Below are 18,664 nucleotides of genomic sequence, written 5' to 3'. Positions count from 1 at the left end.
GGCAGCTACAGGGCTCCCTTCGTTAGCAGGAGATTGAGTTGTTAAACCCATCCCATGCCTCTCCCCCGCCACAGGCTGTTGGGGGCTGCTGGCAGAGCCTTTTCACAACTCGGTTGGGACTGGCAGCAGGATTATGGCCGGAGAGCCCCCATGTGAGGCAGCAAACAGCTGCAGTGCAGGCAGGACATGGGCCCCGGGGCTCAGAGCTGGCAGCACCCCAGCCACAACCCCCCCTCAGAGCCACCTTTCCCGAGGCCATGTTGCAGAGCAGGACGCTCCCCTTCACTCCTAAAACTTGACTGTTTGGATGAAGTATCAGCAGGGTAGGGTCTGGCTGTAGCTTTCCTGCTGTGCACACCTCAGTCTCCTACATGCTCACAGAGCAGTACCTGGCTCAGGAGCTCACAGAAAATCACCTCAACAAAGCACTGACACCACGCTGAGATCTGCCAGAGATCGGGGTCCTAGAGAGGAGAGGACAGACCACAAACCATGATGTTGCTCTTTGGCCTGGGAACTACGCAGCAGAGTGAAACCTCCCCCGCGGTTTCAGCAAAGCCACCGGGCAAGTGCTGGCTCTCCCACTGGCTCACCGCAGCCTCCCAGCAGGAAAGGCGAGAACAGGCAGCTTCCCACTGGGACACACAGGGAACAGAGCCCTTCTTTCCCTGGATGCTCCCAGCTAGGAGCTGTGCCAAGGTGAACAGTACTTCAAGAGACTGAGGCATTTAACACAACTTTAAGAAAAGTTACAAATCTTTTAATAAAATTCGTGATAAGTTACAGTTTCCTGGAGAACAGGCTCCAGTGTATAAAATGGGAGACAGGCTGGGAGGAGCAGGGGAAGCACCAACAGGAACCTCTTTCCCCACAGGAAAGAAGAAAGAGGGACAGAAAGGTTCTGACAGACATTTATTGGATTAAAAAAAAAACCACAAACAACAAAACCTCTAAGAGTGGTCCAGTGGATGTAGAAAGACATTAGCCCATGTCCCTCCATTCCTCCACCCTCCCAAATCCCTACCCCCAAAGGCAAACACATACAAGTCCTGTTTAAGTCACATATTTTAACAGATCTGGGTAGACCTCAGATCCCAGCAACAGTCTGAAGATATTAATCTTCCGTGGCCCAGGGTGCCAGCAGGAATTTTTGTGAAGCCCAGAGACAGCCTCCTCTCGCTACAGGTCCCTGAGACTGCACCAGCACGGTGGCACAGTGGCACAGCTCCTGTCTGATGACACAAGCCAAAGGGGCCAGTCCCACACAGCAGCTGAGGTCCCCCCTGCAGGCCAAGAGCATGCCACCCCCCCACAGGCTCTTGTGGAGCAGCCAGCACCAGCCCACTGAGCCAAGTGACAAGACCTGACAGCAGACATGGGTGACAGGGGGGTGGCATAAGCTCAGAGCCCTCCCAGCAGGGAAAGGTCAGCACACAGACACAGAGCAGCCGAGGGCTTGGTGCTGAGATGAAGAGCTGAAATGAAGCTGCATCCCCCAAGGGGCTTCGCAGAGCCCCCCGGCAGGCAGCTCCCCTCCCTCCGGACCCACGTCTCTCCGCTCAGGGGCTCCCTCCAGCCTGCGAGCGCCAGGACTGGGCAGGCGGCCGGATCGCGAGAGCGCATTTCCTACCGTGCTGGGGGGGAGGATGGACACACAGAGAGGGGTGAAGTCCAGCCAGACCAGGAGCAGAAGGGAGCTGGTCACCTGTGCTTGCAGGTGAGGAGGTGGCAGCTGTCACTCCAGGACACCCATGAGGAGATGAAGTTCCCGAAAGGCACTACCATGGCGGCCACTAAGCCCAGACTTGTTCTTGACGATGTTGCTGATGTTTTTCAGCTGCTTGTAGCACAGCTTGCATTTATGGAGCCTGCAAAAATCAGAGAGCAGACACAATATGAATCCCCAGCTGCTTAAGACATAGATGTGCTTGTTCCTACGGTGCCAAAGATGCAACTCAAGCAGGAGAGAAAACACAAGCCCTGCAAACGGCCCAGAAGAGGCTGAAATGCGATCATGGCTCTGCAGAAACACCACGTATTCAGCCCACGTCCTGATGACACGTAAGAATGGCATCCACATAAGGGCTCTTTCACTCCTCTCTTGCCCTTTGGCAGTGAAGTCCAGGGCAGAAGGACGTGATGGTTTTAGAAGGCCAATGCTCAGAGCAGAGCTATCCTGTGAAAGAACTGGAAATCCAGGGCCAGGCTGACAACTCCTGTGTCTTGCAAGGTGAAGCCACAGGGTGGTTTTACTCGTGACATACTGAAGACTTTGTTTAGGTGTGACTCAATACACAGTGACAGAGGGAAAAAGCAGTCCGTCTTTTTTTAAGAGCAGGAGGGTTTGGTGTTTGCAGACAAAAGGGAAGGCATGCCCAGTCTCGTATCAAAGTCTCGATGGTGAGGAGCAAAGCTCACCCAAGAGAAAGGCTAGTTCCAAAAGGGAGCAAGTGGAGGTAAGTGCCTCACCTTTCCTCTCTGGTGATGTCCACTCCAACAGAAGGTTGTGCGGTGAGGATGTCTGTGATCAATGGCAGGAATCTCTGAAGAATGAGTTTCAGGGAGGTGCAGCCAGTCTGCACATAACTGAAAAAACAGAATCAGGTCACACTTGAATTTAACAACTTACCTCCCAGGACACAGCTCTCACTCAAATCCATTCACTGGGGTTAATCTACAAAAAGGACCCCCCCCCCCTTCACCACCTGTGACTCAGTAAGGAGAGCAACAGCCAAAGTACCAACACATCTTGGTTCGAGTCAGACAATGAGAGTCCTTGTGAAAAGTCCTGGCAAACGCCCTGCCAAGTGGGACCTTTCTGCTCGAGAGCAAAAGATGTCCTGCCGAGGGCACTTAGCAGGAGCCTCTCCCCGAGCAGGAAGGAAAGGCAGAAACTCCATCTTAAGAAAGAGGCTGCATATTTTTTGCTACCTAACAATGAGGTTCAAAGCAATCTTCCAAGTAACCCCAAGTCTGTTGTGGGCAGTCCCTTTATTCCAATTCAAGGGCTCCATTCCCACCAGCATGCAAAGCCCACCTGTTTTACATTGACTTGACCACTCCTGACTGCCAGAGCTGCCTTCAGTCCAACACACCTACAACAAATCTCAATATCCTGCTCCTCTTGCCTGTACATACTCTTCATATTTTTCACACACACACACTTGGCAACTCCACTGCTCTTTTCAAGGTGGTATATTAGCATTATACTGTATCTGCTGTGATTTTTCAGGATTTTCTTTCAGCTACAAAATATCTTGTGGAGCTCTCCTATGAATATCCACACATTGTCCCCCAAGCACATGTTCTTGGGGCCTCACCTTTCATATTTACTTTGGAGTAGTTTTTCTATCTGCGGCAGGACTACAGTACACAAATCCAGCTTCCAGAGAGACCTGAAAAGGACACATTCTGAGACCAGAGACTGAGGCTCTGCAAGGCTGAGACGACATAAATAAAGCTTTCTAGCAAAAATGCTGAGGCCTCAGCACTCAAGTTTACTGGGCAAGTTCACTGACTCCCCCTTGTGATATAAAGTGGCAGGTTCTGACATTTTATTGACTCAGCAGAAACACTTAATGAAGCCCAAAGAGTTTGATTTTCCTTGAGAGACATCATTTGCCTACAGAAGAGGCCCCACAGAACTCCAGCAGTTACTGGCACTGCAGACTTGAAGATCTGACTACAAGAATATGCATTTCACGCTGCTGTGGCCACTGGACACAAGGCAGGTACAATGCAGCATTTCCCAGGCCCAGGCAGATGGCTCTCAGGTATCCCAGGGGTTGCCCCCACCCAGGACTCACGCTTTTTGGTTGACAATATTCAAGAGGTCCACAACAACAGACAAATCATTGATCGCCACTGCAGAGTCCACGGAGTTCTGAGAGAGAGGGGGAAGAAGTCATCTGTTGCAAAGCTCAAACTGGCTAGACTAATGAAATTAATATCAAGTACCACTTTTCAAAAACAACGTATAGGAAACATGGAGTTGGCTAGGGAAGAGAAGATATGTCTCACATGAGAAAGTTTTCTCCGCATTTCTGCGTGACCATCAACCACAGGTGGGACATAGTGGCACTCTGCAGTGAACCCCAGGGACAAAAGCTGTGAGACTCCACATTGTGTGTTAAGAGGCAGAACTGGCCCCAGACAAACCAAAAGAGCTACTCAGCCGCTCCTCCCATTAGCCTCAGGTATCTCTACATCCTTGCCTTGATGTCACCGGTGCTCCATACAGCCCGCACGGTATCCAGATTCTTGTGGCGACTGGTGAGCACCACACACATGGTCTCGTGACCTTTCCTGATCTGGGACATGGCTTCTTCATCCACAAGCTCAGTCTGGCTTTGGTTTTTTACAGCCTGGAAGAACAGACACCAATGGAGCAGCAATAACAGAGCAGGATGGCACATAAGGGCAGGAGCCTTCTTTGGCCTAGGTGAGGGCTGATTTCAGTGTACAGAGTATCAGTAAATACTGAATGCCTTGCAGATTGCTTTAAAACATTTTGAAATGGAAATGCTCAATTTTTTTTCTAATTATTTTTCTGCTTTTTCTACTAGGTCAATCACAAACATGTTTGAAGCTTTGGAAAAACTCTATGAATTTTAAAAAGGTGAATTAAAACTAAGTTTTCAAAACGATTATGTTTTAATGAAGAAATGTTTTCATGCAAACCTTGTTTTTTATGTGAAACATTCATCTGAAATTGGCAAATTTTATTACAAAGCATAAATCTTACACAATTTATTACTCAATTTGATTCTTGCCCAAGCCATGCTGGAACCACGCCCTTTGCTCACATTTAGGGTTTGGGATCATCTAGTCCTTCTCCCTTCTTAGGACAGGGAATACCCTCCCAAGAGAGGCCAAGAGGCCTCTGAGATGCAAGAGGCAAAGATTCCCGTGAAATAATTATGTATGTGTAATGGCAGACACCAATTTTCTAAATGAATCACTGTCTAGCATGTGGAATTGCTGAGCGTCTCTGCCTCATCCCTTGCTCTCTGCTCTGATAACACATTCTTCACGAGCTCGGGTCCGCACTGCTGTGTTTGCATCAGCCTGCTGCCAAGCGCAGCAGGGGCTGGCTCCAGCAGTCCTGAGGTGCTAATTCCACAGGAACCGCAAGTCAAAGCAGCTGGGAGGCAGAAGCAAGCTGACAGGGGAAGTACCAAGCAAGCAGTGGGAAAGCAGAAGGTAACATGTTCTCATTCAGTACTGCAGGCTGCAGAAAGCACCTAAGGCACTTCTGCACCTCAAGAAAACCCCCTCTCTGATAGCACCCAAACTATCATTGGCTGGAACCTTTCATCCACAAATACCTACTGGTAGAAAGTCAGAGGCCTTCAGACCAATGGGCTCATTCCTGGCTGCAGGAATCACCGACGGCTCTGTTCTGGTCAAAGGAGTTGAGGAGGCAATTGGTAGCCTATGAACCGGATCAGGCTGCAGGAAAATTGGGATAAAAGCTCTAGCAGTGACAGCCTGGCCCTAGTCTGATGTCCTTTTTTTCCTGACCTGCTTTCCTCTCACAGCATGTTCTTAATGCAGAAGCAGTCTCCAATTTGCTAAGGTAGTTTAAGAGGCAATAAAGTATCTGAGGTACACGCCAAGATGTAATTAAGGTTTGCAGAGAACATGGACATGCCCCAGCAGAAGTGCCAAGTGCTGTCATTGTTATCAGCATCTAAAATTAGGGCAATGGGCTGTGGCCAGCCTGAAGGTTAAGAGAGAACTCTGAAGAAGCCACTATAATGTACCCTGGCCCAACAGCTGTGTGTGATTTTGGTGACAAAATAGCCTCAGTTCAAGCACTTGCAGAAATCTGGCACTGTTTCTCTTCAGAGTGCCCCAATTTTGAGCTGCAAGGAGAAACACCACTGCAAGTGTGAGAATGGAAGAAAAGCAATAGAGCCTGTTGGAGGCTTGGCCTTTGATTCTCAGGCAAGACACACTGCAGCACAAAGACTGGAACTGCACCTTTACTGCTCTTCAATATAGGAATCAGTTTGACTAGAAATCGTAAAGTCTCCAACACTCACATATCTCTCACAGTGGGAGTGTGAACAGCTATTAACAGATCATGTAGTACGTACAAGTTCTTGCTTTGGCAACGCAGTCTGGACATCTGCAGCTTGGCTGGGCTTCGCCACTTCCTTTGCAGTTACAGGCTCTACCAAGATGGAAAGAAGTGGGAAAGCAGAAACTGATTGTTCCTTTCAAGGTTAAGTTGAGAGCAAAACTTCTGTATAGCTAGACTACAGGTAGTCATTTCTGCAGGCATGCAGCTCTTCCTCTTTCAAGGGCCATTAACCCCATTCCCACCAAGGGTCATTTTCATACTCACCATCCTCAGGAGGGGCTGGAAAGGGCTCATTGTTTCGAGGAGGAGTTCGACCTACAGAGGAAAAAAATTAAACAAACGAAGGAGCATCCAAGGCTACAGCTTAGCAGTAAGTCAACCTTGGAGCTGGGACATCTCTAACAACTCCACAGATCAGGGTAATCAGTGACATGGCAAGCAGTTATCTCCTGCAGACCCTGACACTAATGCTGAGTTTAGTCAAAGGCTTTCAGCCTTCCTGGATGGGAGGGACAGCACTGACCCATGTAGCTGCTGCAGAGGTGTGAAGCACAAGAAAAGGCACTTTCTCAACAAGTTGTATTAGTAAGAATTCACCTCCCATTAAATTGATTTACATAAGCATGCTTACAATGGAGCTCGGGATTCTGAGCCAGGCTTTGATCAGACATCACCGCACCCTAGTAAAGGTGCCACCTTCCAGCAGTTCACCAAACATGATCCACAGTTCAGTGTCCAGGCACAGAATATTAAAGTTTTCTAAACTTCCAGTCACAGGTGAAGCCTCTATTATAGTAAGCCAAAGCTCATGTCTACAGAACAAGTTTAGTGCCTACAGGTCTAATCCAAACACCACCCAAAAGCACAATAAACCCTGGTACTGACAGATAGTGTTTTTGGGCTGGAAGATCTCTTTGTAATCCTCTGGGTTCTGGATCTCAAGCTTTGATTCCTTCTCATCCCGGTCATCTTCACTGCTGGGACTGCGCCTCTCACTCTCCGAATTGTGCTTCACTCTGGTGTGGAAAAAGAGAGGCTGTCAGAGCAAGTCACAAGGACTCTGTCAGAGATAGCAAGAGCACTAAGCTCCCTGTACATTTCCTTAAAATCTTGAAATTCAGCAAGCCAGCAGATTCCCTTACCTTTGTGGCTTGCTGCAGCTAGTTGAGGGCCTGTCATAGATGCGGCGAAGGGAGGACCCCGTGGGTGTAGGTGGCACAAGAGGCTCATCGTCCCTGATCAGCCCGTGAGGAATAGAATCTGATTTTGTGACTCTGCTGAGATCCACAACGAAGGAAGAGACTGTGCTTTGTGCGAAGGAAACTCCTATCTGCAGAGGCAAAAGATCAAGGTAATTCACCAGGGTGTACACCAGCCTTCTTGAGAACAGGCATGATGGAGTGACCCTGAGCAACTGTGCTGGAGAATTTCTCAGTTCAGTGCTTTGGCTTTTTTAATTTGAAGCTGCCAATGTTTTATGAAAGGCTCCAATAAAACTCCTGCCAAGCATAGTTTCTAAATACTGGTCAAACCAAGCCCCAGTTCTTTCCTCCAGAAGCCAAAAAGAGACAGAGTGGAACACAAGGTTGCTGAAAGCAAAAGCACACAATCTTTGTGATGGGCACACTGCAAGCCCTGGCCACTTAAGAGTCTGACAGAAGCTTAAAGTTCAGCAGGCCTGCAAGAAGGCAAGAGGATTTTATCTCATGTTTCGCAGCCACCTCCCCCAATCCTCAGGAGCAGTGGCTTACCAGCTGGTTGGTACAGATAGATAAGTCAGCTACTTTTCCCCAGTTCACCAAGACCACATCAAAACAGCGCTCTGGCTCCCATCCGTACACACGCAGCGAATCCTGGAAGCCACTGTACAAGCAGCAGCCATCTGGGTTGAAGAGCACACACCTGGGAGGAAGGCAGGTGGAGAATTAGGCACAGCTTTGCAGCCTTGCTCAGTCCCACAAGGACCCCAGGCTGTAACCTTGACTTCACTGACCACCTCCAGCCCTGCTTCTAACAATGAACCTATCGATCTGGTGTTCACCAATGCTGGTTTTGGCTAGGATAGAGTTGATCATCTTTGTAGAAGCCAGTATGGAGCTATGTTTTGGATTCAGCCACTGTTTGGCTGAAAACAGTGTTGATAACACAGGGATGTTTTCCTTATTGCTGAGCAGTGCTTACACAGAGTCAAGGCTCTTGCTGCTTCTCACACCTCCCCACCAACAAGTGGGCTGGGGGTGCACAAGAAGTTGGGAGGGGACGTAGCTGGGACAGGGATATCCCAGACCATATGGCATCATGTTCCACATAGAAAGTTGCGGAAAGAAAGAGGGGGATGTTTGGAGCAATGGCATTTGTCTTCCCAAGTAACTGTTATGTGTGATGAAGCCCCGCTTTCCTGGAGATGGTTGCACCCCTGCCTGCTGATGGGAAGTGGTGAATGAATTCCTTGTTTTGCTTGTACACGCTGCTTTTGCTTTACCTATTAATGTCCTTATCTCAAGCCATGTGTTTTCTCATTTTTACTCTCCCAATTCTCTCCCCCATCCCACCAGGGGGAGTGCACAAGCAGCTCTGTGGGGTTTAGATGCCTCTTGGGGTTAAACCATGACACCTGTGCAACATCTCCAGCAGCCCAAACTTCTCCCCAGTGAGGTCTCTTTCAGGAAATCCTCCCTTCACCCCCACTTTAGTCTCTGCCTAGTATACTGTAGTAGGATTTTAATATACCTGACAGGAGTAGCCTCCTCTTCAATGCAACTCACAACTTGAAACTTCTCCAAGTCCCAGAAACGAACAGTCCTGCACAAACAACAGAGCGAAAATCATCGCTTATCCCTCTAGAAAACTGCTGTAGGATTCATTATGGAAATAATATGTTAATAACTAAAATGACTTCTGTTGCTGCGCACATACGATGAACTTATACAGAAGGCTAGTCTAGTCAAGATCCATGAATCCAATCAAGATGCTCAGAGGCTCTAGATACTGCTAGCTGAGCAGGGGTGCTTGCTGTTCAGATAGGATGTCAGCTGGATTAGCGAGATGCTTGAGGCTACTGCATTGTTTTCTAGCGTGCCAGAAAGTGCCATCAATTTTGGATGAAAAGGCCATCTCCATGGTCTGTGCATCACAGATGTGACACCCTGCTGGCTAGATATCAGGGTCTTGCAATGGCAGGTTTGAGTCCTGTGACATTTCTATTTCCCACGTTTCTAAAATGAAGGGTATCAGGAAGGGGAACAGACATACACAATTCCCTTCTTTCTCCCTCCCCTTATATACCTGTCAGAGCTGCCAGAAGCCAAAAGGTATTCATTGGGATGGAATTCAACAACGTTTACTGGGCCAGTATGTCCTGTAAACTCAAACATTATCTTCCCAGCAGCCAGATCCCACAGCTGGAAGAAGGAAAGAACAAAGACAGTCTTGTAAAGATTTAATGTTAGAAAATTTCAATACATCTCGGATTTCCTTGTACTGGCAGCCTTCTAACACTCCTCTCACCCCAAAAGCAGACCCAAATTTGTTAAAAGAAGCAATGATCAGGGAAGAAGCACTGTCCTAGTCATTTTTTTTAATGCCTTTTTTCCTTCTTTTTTTTGCATTCTCTTTTAAATTTTCCATTTAATTTGTCCCTGTAAGTTTCTGGTTTATATTTAGAGACTCTGGTAAAATACAGCAGTTCCACCTGTCCCCACACATTATATCTTAAAAGCAAAAAACCAAAAATCCAAAAGCTCTGAATACCTTAGCAATCCATTTTTCTGTGCTCTAGTCACCACTGAAAAATCCAGTGTGAAGTGACTGATCAGTTTGTTTCATGTGAAGCTGAAAACAAAAATCAGTCCTTTGCCCACATTCCTCCATACCACATCTGAAACAACTGAAGTCACTGCTTCAGTTGATACTTTTCTGAACTTCTTCTCTTGCTCTGCTCAGTCCTAACAGCAGCTTTCAGACTGATAATCATGTGCAACGGGTATGATAACACACTCCTACTGAGCAGAGCCAGAAATTGGTATGGTGAAGCAACATACTGCGCACAACTAATTCTGTAACACTGACTGAAACAACCAAGGCCAACAGTCAGGTATCACAACTCTACCACCATCAAAACTTGAAGCTTCATGTGCATAGTGACAACATGTCTGTTGGACAAGTATATTTCAACATGTGCAGCTTGTTTCTAAATGTTGTGGGCCACTGGACACAATCCTGAAAAGACTGTTCCCTGCAAAGCCAGATGCCTAATGAACTAAAGATGTTTATGAGCAAGCGCTGGTAATGCCTGGTAAAAAGATGATCCCAGCATTCCTGTGCCACGAGCACATAAGAGTGTCACAATAAATTACCTTTACAGTGTGATCATCAGCAGCAGAGGCTAACCATTTCCCATCAGGACTAAAGCGAAGACATCGAACTGCTTCTGTGTGACCCTGAAATGAGAAAAACAAATAGTTTGGGGTTGGGTTTTTTTTTCCCCCTTTCATTAGAGGGAATTCTGGCCTTTTGTTTTATTATGTTGTATAGGATTGAAAGACAAATCAAGTAACTGTTTCATAGAGTCCACCTTGCAGAACACTAAACACTACACTCAGGAGCTACACCAACCCACACTGATTAGGCATAATCTCTCTCATCTAAACATTTCTGACATCAGGTAAATACAGATCTGGCTTAATTTATAAGAATCAATTTTAAATTCCACAGATTTAAGGGTGGTCAGATAGAAGTGCTGTGCCATTAACTTGATTTCTAAATGAAATTAATCTACAGCAAGTTCTTTGGGTAGAAAAAAGCCCCAGGAATAGAACCATCTTGGTGTAGTGAGAACGTGCATGGTAATATCAGTCACAGCATAAAGAAACACTCATGGATGCTCTCCGTCCCTCATTGAGGCCAACCAGACTATAGTACATTAACTCCTATGATATCCATTTCATATGCCCATAGAGTTCCGAGAGGCCTGCAGAGGTTTGCCAGGCCACTTCAGAAATCGTGCAGGTCTAATTTTTATACTGGAAAACTAGGAAGTTAATTGTACGTAATCACGTTAAGGTTTGATCACAAGTCTGCGACAGAAATCCTTCTCTCCTCTTTGCCTGGGGGAGGCATTCCCCTAAAATGCCTAATGAAGCATTTTACCTTGTACCTGAAGACACAGCCTTTTCTTCTTACATCCCAGAGCTACAGGGAAGAAAAGCAAACAAAAAAATATACTTAGAGCAGTATGTGGGGAGCCCAAGAGTCCCATCAGAACAAGAGCTCTCCCTGCCACTAAACTGATAGACACTGCAGAATGATAACACTGAAGGGGCTATTGAACCTGTTTGCTTCAGGGGTATTTCCTAATCCAGCTCCCCAAGTGAGAATCACTTCTATAATGTATTTCTTACTACAGAAGCTCAGTTCCTAGTGAAATACCAGCCTGATGACAGCAATCAGGACACCTGTGCTTGCTGACACCAGGTCTCAGCTGGCACCTTACTCAGAGCCACATTCCACAACAGAGGAATCACACTCATGAGCTACCACTGTGAACATACACACATGAATTTCGCAAGCACTCAAACACACCTGCCCACACACAGAGAAATGATGATGTACAGCATCTACCAACAGCTTGGCACTAAACACGCTCTGGCACTCTTCAAAATAAAGATACCGCAAGTAAAGAGGGGAATCTCTAGGGGAAGCTGGATTTTACCTTAATGTTTGTGTCCAAAGAGCCAGATGCCACAAAACTTCCAAAAGGATGGAAATCAAGGCTGCAGATATTTGCTTTGTGACCGAGTAAGGTACGAAGAACTGGGAAAAGGAAAAGCAGAACGGGGAGAATGAATAGGCGGGGCAGCAAATATTTAGTAGTTCATTTCCCCCAGACCCCAGGCAGTTTAGCCATGCTATCCTCACCATTAAGCACATGCTAATACAACGTACATTAGACATACTCCATATTGTTCATTCACCTCTATACTTTATTTTATGGAAATGTTTCTGCCTTTACCCTTGCAATGCAAAGAAACAGCAACAGAGTGCCCATGTTCAATGATCCTAATGGAAGTCCTGTCCTTAGGTGAGGAAACTATGAATAAAACTCAAAAACACTCTTTTTATTCTGAAAATAAAACTTAAAAGTCACTCTTGGAGGCAGCTGTTAGGCAGCATACATTTCCACTTGTTACACAAAGAGAAAAATGGGGGGACAGCTTTATTCAGGATTGAAAGGGACATTTGATTGCCTGCATTGTTGATCTTGCAGCTATTACAGATCCCTTCCCAGGTCTTCACAGCCTCATTCAGGCACAAGCCAGACTTCTACCTCTTAAGTTCCAACATCCATCCTGGACTCCTTCAATTGCCCCTTGCAAGAAGCATCCCAAAGCCCAGGAAAGGATGCTTGGGAAGTGTGAGAAGAAATGACCACAGTGTTTCAGCAAGTCATCAACCAAGTAACAGCCCTTGTAATTCTGGAAACCAGAAAGAACCAGTAGGACTGGTACACCATATCTCTGAAAGCAGAGACCAATTCAGAACTCAACTTCAAGAAAGAAAAATTGCTCAGATAATAACAAGGGCAACCTCTCTCCATCATCTGTCATCTGGAACAGTCTGATGATTCTCCTGGCAGAGATTAGCTCTTGAGCCAGAGCTGGAGTGGTCATTTGCACTGACACTGGCTCATAAGTCTCCTGATAAATTTAGCCAAATTAGTTACTCTCCACTGGCACAGCCAAATTATTTAACTGAATTGATTCTAACTGTCTGAATGACAAAAGTGCTTTTTATTATTTATGCCATCTGCTGTTTGCAGTCTTCACTCTGCCAGGGGAAGCCTATTTTCATTACACATTCTTTCTATGAACAAGTAGCAACCTGTAAGAAATATTCAGTCATTTTATGGTATTCCCACTGGAACGCACTCAAGTGATTCATGATACCTCTGTAAACTTGTTCTAGGATTTGAGAAAAATGTAATAAATAAAGCGTGACTCAACAGTTGGCCTTTAATGGATCAGAGCTCGATGAGTTCATAGCTTTTATCATCTATTAAAAATTAGGTCTTTGTCTATTTATATGGTCATGCAAGAGCAGAGGAGGAGAAAAATCACTTGAAGGAAAAAAGAAAATTTAGAACCTAAGAACAAGAGGTCAGCAAGCAGGGCATTCCTGGACTTGTGCAAAACCTAATTTTCTAAAAATTTCAAGTCTGATTTTTGGATCCCTTTATTAAGGTTGAAAATTTTAAACTGAGACTCTGAATACAAATTCTATCTGCCTAGTTACTCCACACATGCATGAAAACTGATCTGGAACACAGATTTCAACACCCTCAGGTCAGAACCCTAGAAACTAGTTTCTCAGATCAGTCTCCACAATACATGTATAAATTTCTGCTCAAGTGGGCACAAGAGGGCTGGAAATTAAGACAAAAAGCTATACCAGGTTCATGTTCCTTCAGTTAGGAACCTTCTGGGTCAGCATAGATATTAAGCATAAGGATATTCTGAACAGCATGCATTAACAGAAGTAGAAACTCATGGAAACATACTTTTGGCAGCTTCCAGGTCCCAAACTCGAATGGACCCTGACTGGGACCCTGCAACAATGAGCTCCTCATTTGTATTGATCTGTAGGCTCTCAATGGGCGTTGTATGACCTGTCAAGCTCTGCAAAGAAAACCACAAGTCACAATCAATAGCTACTGACAGCCCTGTCCACAACAGCACTGCTCATACTCCACTGGTAAGGAAGGTATTTAGCCATGAGTTGCAACCACCTAGTTGTGCCACTGGTCCTTTTTCCTCCTCAGCTACCAATATGGTAGGGCACCCTGAACACCATCACTGCAGGTAGCACTGTGCATGCATCTTCCACCTTATCCCACTTTCTGGGGCACACTGACTAATTTTTAAAGGATACATCAACAGAGTCACGAGTTAACATGAGGTGTGGAATCCCAGACAAGGTTGACACATACTTGTATTATAAAAAATTATGCTGTGCAAGCACAATGGCACTGTGTTTGCTCTAAGTGGGTCATGTAAGTGTCATGAACCAGTTACAAAATCAAAGCAAGAGCAAAGCCAGGACTACTTCGAAACCTTCACATAAGCAAGGAGCCATATGTTGCTGCCAACAAAGGGTGTCACAGTGATAACATGGTGCTATTACTGAAGTATTAACTTGAGGCATAAGGTAATTCATATGTATACAGTTCCTTTCATCCTTGAGCTTACAAATTACGTTAGTATTTTGAAAAGGCCAGTATTTAATTAAAACACAAGAATATTTAAAACTAGCTGTGAAAAACAAATACCACTATTGCAGACTTTTTGCTTGCCAATTAAGCAATATTCTATACTTTACTCCATCCTCAGACAGGTGTTTTTAAACAGCTAAGCTAGCTCTGTGCCTCCCACACACGTAGAGAGTCTGGGAATGCCAGCTGAAAGCTGCCTGTTCTGACAGGGCTCTCTTAGGATTTCACATGCAGCTGAAATCCTCCACATACTCTACAGCTGCAACTGTCACTGCTTAGTGAGAAACAGAGCTCACACTTGAACCAAGCCACAATACTACTTGAAAAGCTCCTCTTCTACCTCTTCCCCAACATGTAAACACCTAGAATCCTAACAATCCAAACACTAAAGATGAATTTCAGAGGACAAAACATACAGCAGAACCCCAAAAATCAAGATTCTTTTGATATATAAGAATGGCACAAGTCCTCAGCAGCTTCAGTCAGTCTCTCAGAAAACACCAGCTTCCAATGTCTGTGGTTCTCACACAGCACAGGAGAGGCACAGCTCTCTGCTCCCACAGAAAGGATACGGAGATATTTGGTCCTTCAACCTTCCTTCTCATGGAAGGTAATACTCTAGTTTCAAACTGCTGTCATGCCACTGCCAAGGGCCTAGAAAGACACAGCTTAACAACACTATGCAAGAAGCACAGCACTGCCAAAGGTGAGTGGCCCCTTCTGTACCCACTTCAACACTTGACTTCAATGAATGAATGGAAAAATAGAATTAGCACTTTTCACCTTTTTGACTTTACTTTCTTGATTTCCTCCTCACAAGGTTCATACTGGCTAGAAAAATGCCTTCTGTAACACAACTTTATTATCGTTGTTCATTAAACATATTGTGTTGTTCATTAAACAAGTGACAAGGCACTCTTGCTAAAGACGATTTTCCACAACACCCACCCAAACCAAAAGCTATGCAGGACAGACATCTGTTAAATATATTTATGGCTCACTTTAGTGATGACTACTGGGGTAACCCTACTCTTTCTGACACGCTGTGCCCAGCATTAGTCTTCCCCAGCCTACAGCCAAGTTAGCAAATTATTCCAACAAACTTTGTGCTGAGAGTTAAGTGACTGTGGGACAGGTGGGAACACATCCTGCTGGGAGGGTAAACTCCAGGGTATAAAACTGGCCCCTGTAACTTGCACTATAGAACTAGCTGATCTTGTACAAAACTCTTCATTTAATTATCTATAAGCTGCTACCAGAAGGCACAATACTCATTATCTGAGTAAGCACTGACCAGCTGAAGCAGCCAGCCCTCCCAGAGTCTCTCTGGAGCAGCAGTCTCACCAGTTACCGAATTCGGTCCTTATCTTTAGCTAAAATCCAGACACACAGCTTTGTGTTGGTAAACTCTATTCACAAGTTCCACAGGCTACAATGCAACAACCTTTCCCCTCGTTCCCCACCCTCCATACTTCAGAATTAACATTTCCACCCTTCAAAAGCTGAAAACAGGCCTGTGCTTACCATGATGCAGTTGGGCTTGTTAACTGACCATATGTTGACCCGACAGTCATCTCCTCCAGTTGCCAGCAGACGGCCTGAACTTCTTCCCAGGACTAGTGAGGACACATTGCTGCTGTGAGCAGTGATCTCTTCTGCACAAAACAAACCAAACAGTTATTACAGACTAGAAGAACAATTTTCCATGCCATCCCTCCCAAATGACTAAAAAAATATATTCTTCCTCCAGAAGAACATTCTAGTTGCCACTGGACAAGCTGCAACAGCCCACTGTTCAGATAAGAAGTCACACTACTATCTTGCTTGAAACAGTCCTTTTTGGCTCTGCCTGATGTACTTCAGACATATGTTGACCAAACTTCATAACTCCAGTGCTCATGTAGCTTAAAAAAAAGCATCTTCTCTCTATAGCAGCAGATCTTAAAGATTTGTTCAACTGTGGCAACCTGCTCACAGAAGCTGCTTTACCTTCAGTACCCGTGTGGGTCTCAGTAAGCTGAGCTGTCTGAGAAGCTGCAATAATACGCAGCAGCCAGAGTCATCTAACAAAAGGCCCTCCAATCCTGTTCTAGAAAGCAGCAGCTCTCTGTCCTACCTGAGAGGAACTGGCAGCAGTACAGTTTGCTATCTTACACAGAAAAAAAAAAAAAAGTCAGACTCAGCAGCAGGGATAGGTGGAGCTCCCTTCTCTGAGCTTTGGCAGAGGCTCTGCTCTGTTCCCACTATGTAACACAGGTGAAATTTAGCAATGCAAAGTGTGAATCTGTGACAAAGGAAGGATGAATACACATCTGAAAGGGCACAAAAGAGCAAACGCAATTGATATTAAAAGACTTAAAAAACTGGGGTAAGGTCTGACACTGAGAGGTGTTTGCAATGACAGAACTCCAAGGAAGACTCATCATAAAGAAATAAGTTTGGGGCAAAAAAGAAGCCAAACGAGCATCTTTGCTTAGACATCTAATTTTCAAAGTGGATTTTTTTTTTCTGGCAGAGCCTTCTGGCAGACTACGAATTTTTTCCTCTTACATTTTTCTTTGCTGAAAGTTCACAGGATTTGCATGCCTAATAGTTATGAAACTTGTTTATAAAAAGGCTAGGTAGCAATCAATCCAGATTTCATTTGAATTGTTTTCGTGGGAGGAGCAATTCGATTATTTTACATGCAACACTAATCCAAAAGGTTATTACATGGCCGCAATAATAATTACAGGTACTTTGATTTCAAGCTCTCAGAACACTTTTCTGAAAGCAAAACTGCGCAACTTTCACTTTAGCTGGAGAAACACCTTCCAAATTACATGAGAAGGGCAAATCTGAAAATAAGTTTGTATTGTGTTGAAAGACCAATATTCCATGTGGCAATGCTAAAGTAGAGTATGTATGCATACATACATACAGACGTGAAGGTAATAAACAGTACAATTAGTACTAATAGACCAACTCACTAGTTAAAATTGAAAGGATAGATCCTGAGCATTGCTGCTGAAATGAGTGCATCAGCAGCTCTACTTCTTCCCTCCTCTTGTTTTCATTCTTAATAATATATTGTAAGTTTAAAAGTCATTGCTGAAGCATTCAACTCTGTGTTCACAAAAGCCAGGTTATAACCTGATGCCAGCCTTGCCCGGATCCCTTCCTTGACTCCCCCAGTGAAGTGCCAATTTCCTTAAACCCACAAGCTTTTTTTTAATGAAGTATTCTTCACCAGATATTGCCCACCACCTCAATAATACTAAGCTTCTAATTAGCATCACCGAAACTTTTCTAACATTTGGAGTTGCTCTAAAGAGAATGCTAAGATAGGGTATAGCCTAGCAAAAATGAAGATCAAGAACCTCACTTAAAGAGAATGGAGACTGATTGACTTTCAGCTTTTTCTGTAACTGGAGTTTCAGGGATGGGAATATAACATAGCGAACTGGCTTCCTGCTCAAAAAGATATGAAATTGATAAATCAACTATCTCAGTTCCCTTAATATGTTACCAGTCACGGTTACCATACTAAAGCTCACTTCTGAACAACCAATCACTTCCCATTGCTTGTAGATATTCCCCAACAGCCCCCATGAAATTACTCATCAGTGACCAGCAAAGCAGGCAGAAATGGACAGTCAGCAACTGCTTACTGCTCCTTCTGAGGAAAAATAATGGATGTAAAAGCAGTAGATTCTTACTGTCTCTTGTAAAGCAATTTCAAGAGAACGAGACGTACAGTCCCTACAAAGACCACCTCATCCCTCCTGCAACAAGTGAGCAGCAATGAAGGGCAGCCTCAGCCAGGCTGACAGGGCAGCGAGGGAGCTCCCTGCTGCAGCCTGTGCTCCGGAGGGGGTTTCCATCGCTCCCTCGGCAGTTCTTGTACTAGAGTGGAGTCATGAGGGGTTAGCGAGAAACTTAGGACAGCATTACAGCAGCTAACCAGAAAAAACACAGGCCATGACCCTTTGGAAATAGCAATGTCGAGGCCCTACGTTACTATGTTTTCAAAAAGGATTTCTAGGAGTTAAAAATGACAGTCAGCAACTTGGAGAGAGGGCTGGGGCACCCACACCCAGGGCAGGGATTAGCTGCTTCCTATCACAAACCGCCTCTTCCCCCCCCACGTCCAGCTCCTCTGGGAAAACTCCTCTGCCCTCCTTCGGAAAGCAACTCAGCGACACTCACGCAGCTTCCACGCCGTCTTGGTGGTGACAGCCACGGCCATGTCTCAGCGCGGCGCCGCTCCGACGGGCAGGGCCCAAGCGCCTTCCTCCTGCCGGCGAGTCTTCACCGCCCGGGCCGTTTCT

General features: G+C 45.4%; 1 protein-coding gene across 1 annotated transcript; it reads right to left on the bottom strand.

The window, feature by feature from the left end:
- Positions 1–1,025: 1,025 nt before the first annotated feature.
- Positions 1,026–18,652, bottom strand: KATNB1 (katanin regulatory subunit B1). The gene is made up of 19 exons (XM_026856762.1): positions 18,543–18,652; positions 15,879–16,009; positions 13,644–13,761; positions 11,799–11,899; positions 11,237–11,278; positions 10,444–10,527; positions 9,374–9,489; positions 8,819–8,890; positions 7,840–7,990; positions 7,231–7,418; positions 6,974–7,104; positions 6,353–6,403; positions 6,102–6,178; positions 5,332–5,451; positions 4,215–4,364; positions 3,807–3,883; positions 3,321–3,395; positions 2,470–2,586; positions 1,026–1,868 (listed from the first exon to the last, which is right to left on the bottom strand). Exons 1-19 carry the CDS (start codon positions 18,580–18,582, stop codon positions 1,736–1,738), a joined length of 1,974 nt encoding a protein of 657 aa, XP_026712563.1. The 5' UTR covers positions 18,583–18,652; the 3' UTR covers positions 1,026–1,735.
- Positions 18,653–18,664: the final 12 nt, after the last annotated feature.

This window comes from Athene cunicularia (genome assembly GCF_003259725.1).
Source record: "Athene cunicularia isolate RWA chromosome 11 unlocalized genomic scaffold, athCun1 chr11_part1, whole genome shotgun sequence".
Classification (NCBI taxonomy): domain Eukaryota; kingdom Metazoa; phylum Chordata; class Aves; order Strigiformes; family Strigidae; genus Athene; species Athene cunicularia.
This window is presented reverse-complemented; position numbering and strand designations above follow the sequence as displayed.